The 18507-nt window shown below is 37.3% G+C and overlaps 4 protein-coding genes across 5 annotated transcripts; 3 read left to right on the top strand and 1 right to left on the bottom strand.

Annotated features, from left to right (window-relative positions):
* Positions 1-2666: 2666 nt before the first annotated feature.
* On the bottom strand, positions 2667-3475 carry LOC145224316 (uncharacterized). The gene is made up of 3 exons (XM_080090785.1): positions 3096-3475; positions 2955-3013; positions 2667-2889 (listed from the first exon to the last, which is right to left on the bottom strand). The coding sequence occupies exons 1-3, from the start codon at positions 3177-3179 to the stop codon at positions 2676-2678; spliced, it is 357 nt and encodes a 118-aa protein (XP_079946911.1). The 5' UTR covers positions 3180-3475; the 3' UTR covers positions 2667-2675.
* Positions 3476-4202: 727 nt separating this feature from the next.
* On the top strand, positions 4203-7448 carry LOC145223181 (uncharacterized). The gene is made up of 12 exons (XM_080089541.1): positions 4203-4395; positions 4676-4844; positions 5017-5216; positions 5277-5336; positions 5401-5514; positions 5602-5735; positions 5859-5993; positions 6062-6233; positions 6308-6563; positions 6620-6758; positions 6937-7084; positions 7142-7448. Exons 1-12 carry the CDS (start codon positions 4291-4293, stop codon positions 7262-7264), a joined length of 1755 nt encoding a protein of 584 aa, XP_079945667.1. The 5' UTR covers positions 4203-4290; the 3' UTR covers positions 7265-7448.
* A 1166-nt stretch (positions 7449-8614) lies between these two features.
* LOC145223183 (uncharacterized) lies at positions 8615-10064 on the top strand. 2 transcript variants are annotated; one of them, XM_080089545.1, is made up of 2 exons: positions 8615-9561; positions 9644-10064. In XM_080089545.1, the coding sequence occupies exons 1-2, from the start codon at positions 8903-8905 to the stop codon at positions 9774-9776; spliced, it is 792 nt and encodes a 263-aa protein (XP_079945671.1). In that variant the 5' UTR covers positions 8615-8902; the 3' UTR covers positions 9777-10064. The 2 variants fall into 2 exon arrangements, with proteins under 2 accessions (XP_079945671.1, XP_079945669.1); XM_080089543.1 differs by having other exon boundaries at positions 9641-10064.
* A 21-nt stretch (positions 10065-10085) lies between these two features.
* Positions 10086-18194, top strand: LOC145223182 (AP-1 complex subunit mu-1-like). Its single transcript, XM_080089542.1, has 12 exons — positions 10086-10144; positions 10207-10290; positions 10408-10548; positions 10611-10741; positions 10846-10954; positions 11985-12147; positions 15866-16008; positions 16077-16148; positions 16240-16398; positions 16965-17090; positions 17495-17570; positions 17636-18194. Exons 1-12 carry the CDS (start codon positions 10103-10105, stop codon positions 17656-17658), a joined length of 1269 nt encoding a protein of 422 aa, XP_079945668.1. The 5' UTR covers positions 10086-10102; the 3' UTR covers positions 17659-18194.
* Positions 18195-18507: the final 313 nt, after the last annotated feature.

Genomic DNA, 18507 nt, shown 5'->3' with positions numbered 1-18507 from the left:
GTTCGCTTTGATACATTATTTTCATGACGTTTTACCAACAGTTTATATACAACACGTTTTTATCTTGTTATTTAGTTATGTTACAGAAACGTACGGTTTAATACGTAACTGAAAAAAACGTTTTTAAAACAGATAAATGCTACTACTTAAAAACGTAAATACAAAACGTTTTTATCTTGTTATTTAGTTATGTTACAGAAACGTACGGTTTAATACGTAACTGAAAAAAACGTTTTCAAAACAGATAAATGCTACTACTTAAAAACGTAAATACAAAACGTTTTTATATCGTTATTTGGTTATGTTACAGAAACGTACGGTTTAATACGTAACTGAAAAAAACGTTTTTAAAACAGATAAATGCTACTACTTAAAAACGTAAATACAAAACGTTTTTATCTCGTTATTTGGTTATGTTACAGAAACGTACGGTTTAATACGTAACTAAAATAACGTTTTTAAAACAGATAACTGCAACCACATAATAACGTAAATACAAAACGTTTTTATTATTTTGTCCAAAAAAGTAACAAGAACGTTTATGGCGTTACGTATGAACGATGAGGTTACTAACACGTTATATTACAACCACAGCAAAACGTTTTTTCAAAGTCGTGTTTACTAAACCGTAACAATACCGTTTGAGTTACGTTCAAAGCTAACGTTATACCATGCAACCATAACGCAACATTTACTTTGACAAAAAAACGCTTACAAACCATATGACAACCTTTAAACAACGTTGTGAAAGTTGCCATAACGTTTTGTGTTAGCTGGGACCCCTTAAAATGACAATAATCTAGCTTCTTCTATAGTCAATTTTACAAGTTGTTTTGTTTATTTAAATCAGGGGTGGGCAACCTGCGGCCCTTGATTAAAGGTGCGGCCCGCAGAGACACTTGGATTTTAAATATCCTGGCAAACGAGTCCAATTATTATATATTTTTTAGCGGATTAGTGCGCCTGGTGGTATTTTTCTGCGACCTGACAACATGCTGCGAGAATCAAATGCGAATTTTACTTGTAGTAAGGGATTTTTAGTATGCAACGAGTAAAATCACCTTGTGTCAATATAAGGTGCGGCCAGCCATCTAATTATTGCAATTGTAATTGGCCCCACAGTGACGAAGGTTGCCTACCCCTGATTTAAACCCTCATTGTTCAGTGGTTTGCATAATATTGAGTTGATTTTATATTTTGCTTGGAAAAAGAAACTATAGCGAACCCATTGCACCATACCAATCATCCAACCGGAACAAAATTTTTGAAAAAATTTTGAGTGCATGCATCGATGGCCGGCGTATAATCCTGTTGACTATCCCATCAAGTCATTTTTCATTCTCGAAGTCGCTTTCACGTCCGTTTAGTTTAACCACAATTGAGTTCTGAGTTTCATCAGGAAATCTTATTTAAACCTGCTACACGTAGCCTACTGCAACATAACATGGACATCAAAAACAACCAATAAGTTTACTTGTTACGTTAAAATCGTTTTTTTAACAACAAAATTTATATTGCAACTTGTTCAGCATTTCTTTTTTCGTAATTCTTTTGCCACTGATCTTCGATTTTTTCTTTCAGTCGACGATCCAAAAGTTCTGAGCCGTTTGGGACCTCGCGGTAGCACATACGACGAATCGCTATCGCCCTTCGAATCACGTGATCAGCTTCCACCGTGTTCGAGGGCGGAACGAATGGGACCATCTTTTGCAGAAACATGTTGTAGCAACTGGCCAATGACATGTTTAAATCTTCTATTTTTCTGTATTTTTCAAAACATCCAAAACCCACAAAAACCGAAAAAGACTGAGCCGCGCCTTTGTCCTGCAACAAACCACGTCCAGCTTTCCCTGCTGCCGAGTTACGATCAGTGACTCTCAAGAGGATGTTGTCTGGCCGAAATTGTGAAACTAAAATGGACTTGGCACAACTGAAAGTGTCCTCACTGAGCGCGATAAGTGGTCGACCGCGCTGTTGAGAGGTGACCTGCCCAGTTTCAAGATTTGTTTGTCTGACAAGAAACAATCAAAAATTCCAACTTCTTTGTCCTTAACTCTTACTGCTTTGTTGGCCGTAACAACTCGGCCCATCAAGTGAGTCCAACGATTTCCAGGCTTTATGTGGAATAGAGCAGCATTGTGGATCAATAAGTGTCATCCAGATCGCATGATTAATTTTGTGGTTTGTATAGTTGTAGGCTACAACATTTCCACAAAAATCAATACTTACCACAACCAGACTACAAGTTCCAAAGTCACACACTCTTTGTGTAAAAGAATTGGCAATCATAAAAGTTATATGTTGTCATATAAAAATTAAAACAAATTAATGGAAACAAGTTTTATCAAATTAACAAAACGTTTCCGAAATTTAACCGAGTATTGCCGAGACATTTATAGCCTATACATATGTTTTGGTAATTCAGTCAGGGAGTCGAACCGCTTGTCATGGGTTCAGGTTCGGTTCGGGTTCACTTGGTTTTGTTTTTAAGGGTTCGGGTTCATATTTTTAAAAATGTAGCCTACTATTTTCGGGTTCGGGTTTTGTTCCGGCCCAAACCGGTTAAACTTAATATTCTTTTTTTTCTTTTATCATCTACCTGGCCTTATCAAACTCCAAAAGAATTTTGCCTGTGCACTGTTACTTTTGACACGCCCTAAGTGTTGCGCTGTCTTTTAATTGGTAGAGGGCGTGACTCTATGCGCCCAGACAGCACAGCAGGGGTGATCGCTTAAATTCCTAGAACGGTTCTCAACGCGCCTTTCCTCGCGCTCAACAACTCCAAGGCACCAAGAGCCAAAATAACCAATTCTTTTATTAAGGCAATTTAGGACAGAGATGGCGCTCGAGGGTTCAGCAGCAAGACGAGCACAAGGGCAAATGCGGTTTCTGCAAATATGCACTAATTTAGTTAAGGAAACAGACGAGAAATTATCAGTACAGTTGACTCTTACCGAACTATTATAGGACCAGAGTCACAGTAACATTCAAAGCGATCAGGAGATTTTAGGTTCTGCAAATACAGCATCAAATTCAATAAACATCACCAAAACACATTAGTAACGAACTGCGAGACTTTAAGCAACAAGGCTTACCGGAAAAATACAGTTATTTACAGCAAACAGCAAGTTGGCTGACGACGGTGGGATCCGTGGGCCAGAAATGCACAAATTACACATTGGACGACCGGCAACAGTTCAGTTAGCACAAATTTCCTATTCGTTAGCAAAGAAACAAACATAACCGGTCAATTAGATAAAGCATGCTGCCTCTATAACATCCAGTCGCTAATAAACACGAGGCAGTCACGCTTACAAGTTGGGACTTCAGTAAAACAATGCCAAGGTTGTGACATCATAAGCACCAAATGTGTGACAGACAATGTCACCAGGTTGCACAACATTGCGCCATACAAGTGAGTTAAGGCTACTGGCGGGAAACATAGAAAACATAATAATATGTACGATGGCGATGTAACACTAAGTGTTATCTCGTATATTCTTCAGTGCGCAGTTTTGAAAAACATCACAAAATATGAAACAGACTTCATTTTTTCTGGTTTTGGTTCCGGTTCGGGTCCAACGCCAAACAAAATATAGGGTTCAAACTCCGGATCGGGTTTTAGAAAATCGTAATTTGCGGTTCGGCTTCGGTTCGGCAGTTCCGGTTCGACTCTCTGAATTCAGCACCTACAGCTTTATTATGGTAATTCAGTAATACAATATGTTCAGTAATCGACTAACGATACTGGAGCATATCCAATTAGGTTGCCAATCCTGCAACCCTGCTACTTTTGTCAAAAAATCGTTGGCCGATGCCACATCAGCTTGTTACTTTAAAAACACGTATTGATGAAGCTATCAAGCACAAACAAACAGAAAAGCAGAACTGGAATAACTTCTCCTAATAAATTTGTGGTTCAAATCCTAACGTTTTATGAATTAATTGGTATTCGCATTTTCAATTACCGCCTTTTCTGGCCATATGAAGAGCTAATTGGTTTAGGTAGGATGAATAGCTTTTTAGCGCGTTCAAGTTTTCTCCGGCTAAGAAGAAGATTATCACTTTGGTGAAGTACAATATTTTCGCCTTGGTTAATATTTTAGTAAAGGGCATGGTGAGCTAAAGTAATTAGGTTTGTTGAGGGAAATCAACTAAACTCAATCTGTTCGCTTAGAATCGTTTGTTTATTATAAAGATTAGGATTTCTATGTTTGTTCTCAGTCGCGGGTGTTTTGAAAGTTGGGCATTGTCTTTTTAATTTTTGCAAAAATATTTTTGTCGAAGAAAATGTCTGCCAAAAGTGCTTCTGTCCAACAGTTTTTCCAAACTTTGGCGGATACTGGATTTACTGGTGGTTCCAAAGTAAAAAGGGACGTTGAAAGATTATTGAAGGTACTGTAATCTTTCTGTATCATATCAATAAAATGCATATTTTACTGTTCCATTTTATCTTAGTTTGCACTGAATTAAGTATGATAGTTCTTTTTGCTGTATGATAGTTCTTTATCAAACTTTTGCTGTATGCAAATTATTGAATAACTAAAACCAACGGATTTCTTTAATTGGTGCGGTTTAAAACAAATGGTTTCAGGTTGTGGCATTATTAGTAGTATTATATAATAAATTGATGATTATCCAAAACCAGAGAAATAATTTATAGATGTTTTTGCAGGATCCAACCCATCAGAACTTGATTGGGGAGATAACAAGTACTATTTCTATCAAAAATGTTGTTTCAGCGTCAGATTTATCTAAATATAATGCTTTAAAATCTGAAAACAAAGTAATAAATTTTACTTTACTTCAAAGACGGCTGGAATCATTATCTTCCAAGAAATCCGGTAAATGTCACTTTTTGACAAAATAACTTGTTCATAGTCTGTGAAGCATTGCTGATGATTAATTATATGCCAAACTAAAAACTACTAGGCATAATGAACTTGTGTCATACATAAGCCTTTGGCACAAGTGCGCGCGAATTGTTATTAAGCTACCTTAAAACACATTTTAAAGAGCTTGAAGAGGACAATACAATGATATCAGAGGCTTTGAAATCTTCTTTGGCATACAAGGATCTACTGAAAAGGCGGTTGTATTGTTTGCAAGAAGTAAAAAATGATTTGTGTGACAAAGAAGAATCAAAGCAAGTCTTGAAAATGAAGGAAACTTTGCTTAAAAAAGCTGCTGTTTTGGATGATGTTCATTTAAAAAAGGTTGTATAAACACTTGTTTAAACATAATATGTGAACTAGTAATTTTTTGTTTTCACAAAGGAGGAAACTAAAGTCAATGCTGTTGTTGAGGATTTTACTACATTGAGCAATGTATACAAGGTAGGTAACTGTCCAGTTTATGTCACCTGTGAATACTTCAGGATATTGTAATATTTTTGTTCAGAAAACTGAAGCAAAAACGGAATCTATTCTACAAGTCAACCTACAAGAGTTTTTAATGCTTGAGGCAGATTTTACATCACATTTGACAAAATATGCGAAATCAAATTTTAAAGAGGTAACAAAATGTTTATTTCCTGACAAAAAAAAACATCCCTAAATATTATTTACCTAAAAATCCATACTGTTTTTTTTTCCTTGCAAGACATCTCTCTGCCTTGAGGATGACAGTAACCAATCATATGAGATTTTGAGCATTACAAGTGAACAACTGCTTCAAAATGAGTCTGAACATTTGCAAGAAGAGCTTTCAACAGATATAAAGCTAGCTATTCAAGGGTGGGTCTGTGTTAGTTCTTTCAAAAATATAAGGGACAAGTCAAGAAAACTGCTGAAACAAGTGCAGTTTTTGATATGTGTCTAATACTGACATGTTACAACAGCATTGCTGTGCATTTACAGATATTCAAACCAGAAACGGGCCAGTATTATGGCTAAGGCCAATGTTGCAAGCCTAACTGCTGCTGAAAAAGTATTGGAAAATAGACTGACATTTTTTGAATTGTCAGGCAGCACAAAGTCACACATCAACCTTGTGTAAGTTCAAAACAATTCTAGTAAATCTTTACAAAGTAGGCTTTTACTGTACTGCATCTCATTTTTAGAAACATCAAAGAAGGAATAGCAAATGTTCGAAGTCAGATTGCTTTGCTAAAAAGCAAGATTTTACCAAATCTTATTTCCAAGGGTCTGCCGTTACACAAATCTCATCTGTTAACTGGTGATTACCACAAAAAACTGTGCAGGCAAAAGTTTATTTCATCCAGACAAAGACAGGTCAATATTTACTATAACTTACAATTTAATTGATGTTTTTTTTGTCATTTCTGAAGTCAAATGGTCTTTTGCAGGTGTTATCTTTCTTGTTAAATCAATGTGGTCGCTTAAGTTTACTTTGGATGATGTTTAATGTTGAAGCAAGTCTAAGTAAGCACACAACCGGTCTTGCCCAAAAATTGACAGAAACATTTTCCGCTCTTGCTGATGCAGCTCTTCTGCAAGTGGCTGTATTAAATTCACATACCTTGTCAAATGATACAAGAAAGGAACCAAAAGCTGTAGTTGACACTAGGGATGAGGTTATGTGCGCCTTGCACCAGAGTCTAGGTATTGCACACTGCATTAAACAGTTTAACGGTGTATGTAACATTTTGATTGTTCAGTTGGGTCCCTGTCTGATGATACGATCGTATGGACGTTTCAGTCGGTCTTGAACGCTGCCGACGAATTGTTTTGTGATTATCAAAGACAGAAAGAAAACAACAGAAAAAATGAATCGTCTTTTCCCGGTCTTCAAGCTGTGTAAGTAAAAACTCTGAAGTAATTGTCTCTAAAAACCCCTAATCTATGTGTTGAAAAAAAACATTATTCCATAACGTTTCTAACTTTTTTATGTCCGAATTTTTTATTTTTTTAAAGTTTTGTGACCATTATGTGACATTTACAGTAAAGCTTTAAAATTACATTCACTTTTACTCAGATCTAATGTGGTGAAAAATTGCCAAGAGTTGGTGTTGACCCCGGAAAATGAAATCCAGTGTGCAACACAGACGATAAGTAAAAACCTCGCAAAACTCCTTGAAAACGTTAAAAAGGTCAAATCAGAGCTGCCAGTAGCAATCGAGAAGGTGAGAGAGTAATATTCTTGTCAGTATCACTTTTTGTAATATTATTTTTTTGCACAGGTTAAAAGTAAAAAAGAGACATTAGCGCGCCAAGATTCAGCGGCACTCAGATCGAGAGATATGTGGTTTACTGCGCTTGCTCCATCGCCATCACTGCTGTTGGACGTTGAAGTCAATACGTGATGACCAAGTCATTGAATAAGTTCACTTGCTGACTTAAAAATTAACTTAGGTCGTTGGCTTCAATAAGAAAAGCATACCTTGAGAAGCAGACAATGGCCGTCAGACTAGTTATAATGTTTGTAATACTTGAGGCCGGACAACGAGTTCAAATTCGCTGAACTGAAAATAAAAGACTATATATTTGTTTAGGTGTGGGACTGAAAAGTGCGTGTTTGTCGGATCGCAATAAGACTCTTCTGGTTCAGTTCAAATCTTGGATTTTTTTTAATGTATGTTCGGGTAATGTGTTGTGTTGTTATAGACCAGTTATATTTTTTATTTGTTCAGAAGGTAGCAAATAGGTATTATCGAAAACCGCGTCGCTGAAAGACAGGTTTCGGAATAAACGTTTCGTTTAGAAAAATGCAGAAGGTAGTTTTAAAGGTAGAGCTTCTGACACTGGAATTTGGCTGGCGCCCGGTCTGGGAATTTCTGGTAGGTGGCGCAACGGAGCATAGGCGTTCATGGTGCTGATTCAGCAATTTGGGTTTATGGTAAGAATGATTGCTGAGTCAGCACCATAAACGCCTATGCTCTGTTGCGCCACCTACCAAACCGGGCGTCAGCCGAGTTCCAGTGTTAGTAGCAGGGAGTCGAACCCGCGAACCGGTTTGAGCGGTTAACTTCATTAAACCCGAACCGCTAATTACGATTTCCGAAAAACCCGAACCGGAGTTGAACCCCATATTTTGTTTGGTGTTGGACCCGAACCGGAACCGAACCAGTAAAAAATGCAGTCTGTTTTATACTTTGTGATCTTTTAAAACAGCGCACTGAAGAATACGCGAGATAACACTTATAGGGCGTGTCAAAAATTAACAGTACACGGGCAAAATTCTTTTGGAGTTTGATAAGGCCAGGTAGATGATGTTTAGAGTTAAATTGAAAGGAATGGAAATTTGAACCGGTTTAAAAACCGCAAACCGGTTCGGACCGGATAATTTGACCAAACCGGAACAAAACCCGAAAATATCCATTTTTAAAAACCGGAACCGAACCCGAACCCCTAAAAACAAAACGAAGCGACCCCGAACTGAACCTGAACCCGTATGACAACCGGTTCGACTCCCTGGTTAGTAGTTCTACCAGTTTTAAAGGTGCGCTCTGTGGTACAAACGTTCAAACATTGGTGGAAACAATGTGAACAACCTGCAGCTTACTTTTGTGATGGTGCATAAAGTTGGGATTTAGTATTGTAAAAATGTAGATAAGGTAAAAGATAAAATGAAGGTGATTACTAGGTCATACATTCGAAGTAAAAAAAACAATTGTTATGTGATTTCTATGATAGGGCACGTACATAGGAGCGGATGAGCGATAAGTTATAGCCGGTGTTTGGCTGTTTGTTTTAGGTCAAATGTTTGCAAAACTTTAGAAGTTTAACAGAAAAGGAAATGTGAGATTTTTCTGTATTTTTTAAGTAAGTTTACATGTTGAAATATTCTCAAGTTTTGTTCGCACCGACAATAAGTTGTGAACACCACGACGTGAGTACCGGTATTTTACATTTTAACCAGTATACCAGTTCTATAGGACTATACGCTTGTACGTGCTTTAATTGTCAACCTACTACAGTCTACTATACAAACTAAGACTAGCATGGATGGGGCTGAAACATGGGAAGATTTTGAGAAGTTGCTTGAGAGCCGTGGAATTATGTACCGAGACATTGGTACAAAAACTCATGATGCTTTCAATCTGCACAAGCGTCTTACTGGACCAATTCAGTCCAAATTTTCCATCAAATTACCAGCAAATTTAACAAAACGTAAACGGAAAGGTGGTAATAAAGACATCAGTGAAGAGAAGAATGAAGAGTCTTTAACACAATTGCCTGAAACAGAGAGTGATGTGGATCACTCAGACATTGTTTTATCCCAAACAACAGATTTGGTGTTGTCATCCACACAACTAGATCAAAATATGAAGTCTGTGGGGCAAACTGACTCTGTAAAGCGACCAAGGTTGTCTCCCATTGTCAGTCTAACAGAGAAGAAAATACCACAAATGGATGCTCCAAGCACAGACCTGGCCGATGACTCAAACAATAACCATGAACAAGAATCAATAATACAGCAGAATGGTTTTTATGAAGATATCACACGAGATTCTGAAAGTTTGGTTGTAACAATGTCACAGGAAACACCTTTGGACAAACAGTCTGTAAATCATGCAACATCACTTAGAGAAACTGTTTCAAAAGCCAGGATATATCTTGAAAAACACAGCAAAACATGCAAAAATAAAAAAGTGGAAAGGTAGATAATGTAATATTACGTTTTTGTTTATAATGTACCTTTACATATAAGATCTGAATAACCTAAATCTTTTTTGCAGAAGGGAAGTACGTGCTACCAGTTCTAAACCATTTCAGTCTTCCACTTCAAAATCCAATTCATATTCATTGTTGTGTCAAATTGCAAATCACTTAGCACAGTGGAGGCACAACTTGGAAGAGGCAAACAAACACTAAAACAATGTTTTGATATGTGTACTTATTTTATTGGTGTTCTTTGATGATGTGATAAGTGGTTGCAAGGATTTTGTTATTTCATTTTATTTTCCATTCTATATGCTTTTATGATTATTTTTAGTGCTGATACAAAACTTGTTTGTACACTAAATCTTTAAATGTGCAACTGCCTTATTTTTCATGTGGTAAAGTGTATCTGAACAGTGTTAAAATTATTTTTGAATAAAGCTGCATGGACTTTCTTCATTTTTTAAAAATGTTTTAACAAGCTTTTTGTGTTTTTATAAGGTATTTCACATAGTGGTTTGTCAAATTTAATTAAAATCATGGTTGCATCTGCATTGTACATTCTTGACCTAAAGGGAAAGGTAAGATATTTTTAATGACCACTTATGTAACAGTTTGACATGGAATTTTTAAAATTGTTTAGGTTCTTATCTCAAGGAATTACAGGGGTGACATTCCTATGAACACAATTGACCAATTTCCTAAATTGTTGATGGAACAAGAAGAGGTAAGTGAGATAAAGTTGGAAATAGGTGTCACTACTGAAATCAATTTTGGCATAAAAAAGTTATACCATATTCATATGGGTTGGCAAAGTGAAACAAAAGTGTTTGTTTTATGACAGGAAGGAACAGCCTGTCCTATACTTCTGCATGGCGACATCACATTTGTGTTTATTCGATTTTCTAACTTATACATGGTTGCCACAACCAACAAAAACTCCAATGTCATGATGGTGACTTCATTTATGCACAAACTTTGCCAGGTATTTTTCTCAACAAATTTTTTTTACCTGCAACAGTATTCCATACATTTATTGTTTTGTAGATCTTTGCTCACTATTTCAAAGAACTAGAGGAGGAAAGTATTAAAGACAACTTTGTGATTGTGTATGAGCTGTTTGATGAAGTTATGGACTTTGGTTACCCACAGTTTAGTGATCCGAAAATTCTTCAAGAGTAAGTCCAAGTTAACCATACATGTAAACATAGACCTCACTGTTGAGACTTAGCAACAGAAACTTTACTATGTCTGTTGTATACAATTATCACATGGGTTTTAGGTATATTACACAAGAGAGTCACAAGCTTGAGGTTCAAGTTCGTCCTCCATCAACTGTCACCAATGCTGTGTCTTGGAGATCAGAGGGACTTAAATATCGCAAAAATGAGGTACAATGCAAAGTTTTCCATGCACATTTTTCTGTTGTCCATTACCATTGTACAGGGTTTTCAACCTTTTTTTAGCAACGGAACACTTTGCGCATAGAAATAATCTAGTGGATCACCAGTTTATAAAGATACAATAAAACATTACCCAACATTCAAACCAAAAGTATTATTATTATACAACATTCAAACTGTTAACAGTGGTTAATTACTTTCATAATAGAAAAAGCTTTTTACGCCTGTTGTGTTAAACCAGCAGTGACTTTTAATGGGTATTCAATTGTATAGTAGTCAAACAAATAAATTAATTTCGGAACGCCTGACGACACTAGGGGTTCGCAGACCACTGGTTGAAAATCACTGCAATAGTATACATCTAAGCAAATTTGTTAAAAACACAAACAGACTGATGTTGCATATACTTTCACTTTGTTAAACGGGCACGGCCATGTGACGCGTACAACGTTGCTTTCACGATTTGATCAGGGTTTGGTACCCAGCACAGTTCTAATAACATTCCATGAGGTGATCACATTGCCCCAAAATACAGAGCTAAAACGCTAATATAGCTGTAGATTTAAGTTACATGATATTATCCATACTGGCCAAAGATATACGACCTAAAATTTACGTAAGTTTGGAACACTATATACGGATCTGTTCGTAAGTTTAATGGTGAAAATAACGGCCCAAATAGACGTCAAAAGCAACATGCTTTATTTTTCAAATGTTTCGGCAAATGCTCATGTTATCATCAGAGATTCTATTTGAATAAGACGGAAACTGACGATGTCCAAATAGGCGAAATTAATATTTCTGTTTTAAAAAAATAAAACATTACACTGACGCTGATCGTCTGCTGCTCTTTTGAGGATATTTTGTATATTTGATAAGTGAAGACAGATCCTACGGTCACCACCCAGTTACACAGACTGTTTCTTCTAGTCTGTTATGACATCACACTTACTTATATGCACATATGGGTATAAAAGGCTGTAAGGTTGTCATTGTGGTTTCTGTATTTAATTTTCAGGTTTTCTTGGACGTCATTGAGTCTGTCAATCTTCTTGTCAGTACAACTGGGAATGTGCTTCGTTCTGAAATTGTGGGAAGCGTGAAAATGAGAGTGTTTCTGTCTGGAATGCCTGAGCTTCGATTGGGACTCAATGATAAAGTTCTGTTTCAAAACACTGGAAGTAAGTGATGGGCGTAAATTAAAGTTAACTTTCTATAGTGTTAGTGGTGAATGGTTTGCTTATTTGGCGAACAGACGCAGAGTTGTAAATCGGGTTCAGGCCTGGTTTGGGCCTGAATTTACACTCTGTGTCAGTATTTTTTTTAAATAAATTTAACTAGCTAAGTAGCCAGTTGTTGGACCTGACCTAACGTCAAACAACCGTAAAACACCTTGTTAAAGACCAATCGTCCATTGTGTTTGTTCTCTGGGTCTTTGCTGAGGGTTCAATGTATAGGCCAGTGGTTCCCAACCTTTTTGATCTTGCGGCACCCTATCAAAGAGATAAATAGTTTGCGGCACCCTGGAAAAACTAGATCAATTTTATGAGTTTTCTGTATTTCAAATAACTGTATGAAAAAAACACAGAATAACTGTATGAAATAACACAGAATTAGTTGTGTAGCGAGCGTAAATAAACGTTTATTCAAAAGTCAGTGTGAAATTTGGGCTTGGCTTCTTGCACAAAGTCCCCTAATATCTGGGGTCACATTCGATAAAGCCACCCGCGTTTCTTCGTCGACTATAAGTAGTCGTTCTCGTTTTTTAGTTTTTATGTTCGTTAATACGGAAAATCCACTCCCATATAGGTATGGCGATGAAAACTGCAACAAAAGCACAGTAGCTTTCGTTCCAACGCAAGGATTTTCATTTTCAATTTTTATCCAGAACTCGTCGAGAGGCATCTGCTTGTACATAAGCCTTAATATTTCCATCGTTACGAATGCCAACTAATTCTTATTCTTTAAGATTCAAAGCAATATGAGAGTCCAGTAAAAATGGATTTCTTACCCATGCGCAATTTTTCGTAGACAAGCTGGGAAAAAAACTTCTCAAAACTTACTGCCAGCGACTTCCCCACTAAGCGACACTCCAGAAAGGAGCCTGGAATACCTGCGAGACGCGAAACTTATTACGCAATAAAAGTCTATAGAATATAAATAAATTCCGCACTTAACGGGTTAAAGTTAAAACAAAGAATGGGTCGCATTATTGGAATATCAATATCTCGCGGCACCCTTGAGCATTTCAATTGGCACCCCAGGGTGCCGCGGCACCCCGGTTGGGAACCACTGGTATAGGCCTTTTAATCAAGCTTTCGGACCTAAACGGGCTTTTCAAAAACGAGCGGGGTTCGGGCCGGGTTTCAGGCTCGTCTTTCGAATTCAGTCCGGTTCGGGCCCCAGGTTTAGGCCCGTTTACAACTTTGAGCAGACGTTATAACGCTACACAATGAACTCAGATAAAAAGAGATACGCATAATTCAATTTAAAACATTTCCCCCGAGTTGGTGTGAAAAATATCTGCTGTCGGCGTTTAACCCATGCCGGGCGTTTCTTCTGTGACCACAGTAAAGCATCAGTCGAAAGAAGCAGAAACGCAAGTTGTGGCAGTTGCAACAATAATTTGTTCGCACTAGATGGCGCACGAGAAGCACGTTGAATACCAAGCTTCGTGTCTGCTTACCTAGAAGGTCGACCTTCGGGGTTGAAAACAAAAAGTTTTTACACTCTATAAGGTTTTCAATTGCGAGTCGGGTCTTTAGGCCGAGCAGCCCTTTATACAAATGAAATTGTTTTGGATAAATTTATGGTTGTGTGGGTAGAGAATGTGGGCACAAAAACCAAAAAGTTAGTTTTTGCTCGATTTTACACCTGGTTCTGGCACATGCGGGCAAAATTTTTCCACCACCACCACCGCACAGTACTAAGGATTAGGTACTTAGATTCGCACCATCAACAAACAAAGGTACCCGAGTTGTACCACAAGCCGATGTTATCGTTTTTCCAAGGAAGCATCTTGCGTTTTGTATTTGCCAGTTACCTTTTGTTGCACAATCAGCGTGTGGGTATTGGTGGATGATTTCACATACCAGCACGGCTTATTTTTTCTTCTTTAAAGGACTTAAGCCAATCACACGGTCCCGACCATTATCTTAAAACCGCCATCTTTAATTAAAACACCTTTGAAAATTTTGAAGCATCATAGTCTTTGCATTTCATTTGCGCTAAAAATTCCTCGGTTAATACCTTCATTGGACACACAGATTTTATCTTTCGTTGAAATAACTTGTCTGACAGGTTTTTTTTGAACAAAGAACGCCAATTTTGTACGTTAAAACATTTTTATACATGTTATATGCATTGCATGAAGAAATTGTTTACATTTTATTGTAACCGTTGGTCACATGACGAAGAGTCACAGTCCGATTTGTTTTTTCAACGAGCATGTTGCGTGTGGTCCCCATAAAAAGTGGTTTGGCCCCACGATTATGATTTCCATCTTGCATCACACTATTGGTATCATGGTTTTCAAAGGACTTGACTTAATCACATTTAGCGAAAGTTTCATCTTGACTAAAGTGTTCATAAAAAAGCGACTTAATTAACTGCAGTCACGGCAGCGGTAAATTTGGTGTGAAAGATTTGTTTTCAAACGAAAACAAAATGTTTAATTCAAACTGTTTCGACTTGCCCAATCTTTATTTTCGGTTTCCCATAAAATACTAAGGTTTGTTGAAATTCAAGGTAGGGATTTTTTAGAACACTATATACTGATCTGTCCATAAGTTTAATGGTGAAAATACCGGCCCAAATAGACGTAAAAGGCGACATTCTTTATTATTCAAACGTTTCGGCAAATGCTCATGTCATTTTTAGTTCGTGAAGGCCACCTCACAATTCAACGACCCTCATATTGGCCCAACGGCTCATTTTTTTGGTAGTATCCCACTTATAAGTGTAGGCCTTATTGCGACAAAAATATGTAAACATTTAGCTGTAATATATTCCGCATTTGTGGGCCAAAAACGACCGCATGTGACCTTTGGGCCACAAGTGTTCCTAGCACAGGTTTAAATTCCAGTTTATAAATCACAAAAATGGCGGTTTATCTTGAGCTGATTTTACCGCAATTGCTAAAATATTACTTGATCGTGCTGTCTCAGTAAAATTCTTGACCTGAAGTGATAAATCACGACTGGTAGTTAGTTGTTTTTTGGCGTTGTTGCATATTCTGTCAATAAAGTCAAGGAGTAAATATGCGAAACAGATGCAATCGCGGGGTCATTGTGTGGTTAAACGCGCATTAACGATACGAAGTATCAAACGCGACTATGTTTTAATTATAATTCAACGCTAAAATTTTCACCGCAAGATCTTAATTTGTACGTGTTATGCCAAGCTGAAAATATTGCACTAAATCGTTGAAATTAATCTGATTTAAACAGCGGGTTTCAACGATGCAATGATATGCCTTCAAAAGGAGGCGACTAAATTCGGATTAAAGTGCAGATCTTTCGATTGTTTATTGGCGTCTGGCCACCAATACCTGACACAAAACAAAACGTTTTTAAACGGTTTGTACACTTTTAGATAATGGTCACGTGTTATTTTTCTGTTTCTCCCGCTTTGATTGTCGATTTTGGTCAAAAAGAACTACCCGAAGTTGTTTATCGCTTCCTTTATATTAGACAGATATCCAAACCACAGTGCTGCTTTATAATAAAAACATACACCGATTTGCAGAAACAACTTATAGTGGAGGTGCCAAATATTTTCTCATATCTGATACGCACACCAATCTATGCAGAGGAAATGTTACCCTTAGTTCAGTTAATTAATGTTAATGTCCAATAATATCATTTTTTTAAATTGTCACAAACATCATAATTTTTACAGGGGGAAAGAGCAAAGCTGTAGAGATGGAAGACATCAAGTTCCATCAGTGCGTGCGGTTGTCACGGTTTGAAAACGACCGCACAATCTCGTTCATTCCACCAGACGGCGAATTCGAGCTCATGTCCTATCGCCTTAATACGCACGTGAGTCCTTTTGACCATTGCTATTTACCTCAAACCCCTATCCTACCCGTTAAACGCATATTTTCAAGGTCAAGCCTCTTATTTGGATTGAGTCTGTAATCGAACGGCATTCTCACAGCCGCGTGGAAATTATGGTCAAGGTTAGACCTGTTTTGCAACAATTGCTCGCCGCAATATGAAAACCACATGTGAATTTGACATATGCTCTAATTATGTACCTGATTTTGACAGGCGAAAAGTCAGTTCAAGCGAAGGTCGACGGCAAACAACGTCGAGATTTTAATTCCTGTGCCTAACGATGCCGATTCGCCAAAGTTTAAGACGTCCGTTGGAAGTGTAAAGTGGGTTCCAGAAACCACCAACATCGTTTGGACCATTAAATCTTTTCCGGTTGGTTTTAATTTTAACACCTTGTGATGATATAGTCATATCAAACCATTACGACGACATGAAAAATATTTGCCGACAACATTTTCTTAATTTTGTATTTAGGGAAAGCTTCGATTGGCGTTCGTAGTTTTTCCCCATAAAAAACATTCGCCCCATTTCGCTCCATTTTGTTAAAATTTTCTTACAATGACGTGTTTTGCTTCTAAAGGAATCCTAGCTATACCCAATTTTGATGTTTCGGTTGCAAACAAATGACCATCTTATACATATATAACATTTTATTAACAGTAGTTTTAAATTAAAGGTTTAGTTAAAACACTTATGTCGCAGAATAAATATAACATAGTTTTTGAAATGTACACGGACCGCTTGTGTATAATGTTGAAACTGTTTTTTACCACCATCGTAGCTGCCTGCGGTTTTACGTGATTCACAAAATTTACGGTTCAAGTTAATATTTACAGTCTCTCCCAGTACTAAGGTGAACAATGTTTTTTGCACCAACAACACTTATCACGATCTTTTCGCAATCTTAATCCCGGCTTAAATACGTTTTTTTTTATTAGGGCGGCAAAGAATACCTGATGCGGGCACATTTCGGTTTGCCGAGCGTGGAGAGCGAAGAGATTGAGGGCAGACCACCGATCAGTGTCAAGTTTGAGATTCCCTACTTTACCACCTCAGGAATCCAGGTTGGTATACAAAATCTCCGCCTCCATCAGTGACTCGATTGCAAATCCACACCACAAACCTCAACTACTCTGATATGCGATCAATATCGGCCATTTTACGGCGCCGGTTGTGTTTTTGTTTCTTCGAATCGTGCGGGAACATTTACCACACTTTTGATGAGCTTTTTGAATCCCCACTTGACTGGCTCTGTGTAAATTATTTCGCCGTTCTAATATGTCTGTAAAAATAAATAGTATGCTTATTTTTGCATTGAACGTTTTGCAACTAAGTACGATATTCAGGCGGTTGCACAGTTTTAGTTTCATTTAACAATTGGTCAGCTTGTTTTCTGTGCTGTTTTTGTGCTATTTCCCGGCTAATGGTATTGTCTTAGTACTAAAAAAGGTTTATTTCACTTCCACAGGTACGTTATTTGAAAATCATTGAAAAGAGCGGCTACCAAGCTCTCCCGTGGGTGCGATACATCACACAAAACGGAGGTATGTGGACCGCAAATACCTTCGTAACATACAAGTCATTATAATCCAATTTTCATATATTTCAGACTACCAACTGCGGACCAACTGATTTCTTTTTACTTGAACTTCCTGTAGCACTTCCAAAAGTTCGCCTCTTTCTCATGCCGTTTTGAATTGGTAGTTGACTGGGGTGTGAGATTTACCAATCACAAATGCTTTTTGCCACCATTATGGTACAACACCTGATGCTACTAAAAATAGAATCTTAGTAAAAAAAATACGTTACGTTTTTTTCAAAGTAGAAAAAATGGTATCTGAGTTATAATAGCAGCTTCTCCATTTTGTGATTTTGCATATGCATTGTGCTGTACACTAAATTTAAATTTTAATCGACGTAATTTCTAATCGAGTTTTAAGACTTTGTTCTCAAAAACAAAGCTACATCTTTTAGGTTTTTGGCTGCGCGACCTATTTTTTCGTGCAATACTTTTAACTGTAGTTGATGTAAAGCTGTTCTTCCGGCGACCAACAATCACGAAATTTAAACTCCTATTTTTCTGCGACTTATTGAAACAAAGGTTGTTCCTCTTTTGTGAAATCTCTGCTTGTCCTATACGATATCGCGTATAAAATGTATCCATCAAATTTGTCATGTTTGGGTAAAACAGCTAGACAGAAGCTTTGCAAAAATTTTGCCTCAAATAATTGTGAGTTTGTAATATATATTTTTTCGGAAAAATAGTCGCTTTTCCTAACCTCAGTACAAGGTTTACAGTGCACAATTATAGAAGTATTCTGGTTTTACATGCGCCTCTAAAACCGCTTAAATGTGGACATTTTAGTGCTTTTGTTACACAACAATACACGTATGTATTTTCCCGCAGACCGACGAAACCCACGAAGAGTTTGACAAGTTAATTTAGGGTTGCCATACGTCAGGATTTTCCCTGACATGTCA

This window comes from Phallusia mammillata, chromosome 4, assembly GCF_965637545.1.
Source record: "Phallusia mammillata chromosome 4, kaPhaMamm4.hap1.1, whole genome shotgun sequence".
Taxonomy (NCBI): domain Eukaryota; kingdom Metazoa; phylum Chordata; class Ascidiacea; order Phlebobranchia; family Ascidiidae; genus Phallusia; species Phallusia mammillata.
This window is presented reverse-complemented; position numbering and strand designations above follow the sequence as displayed.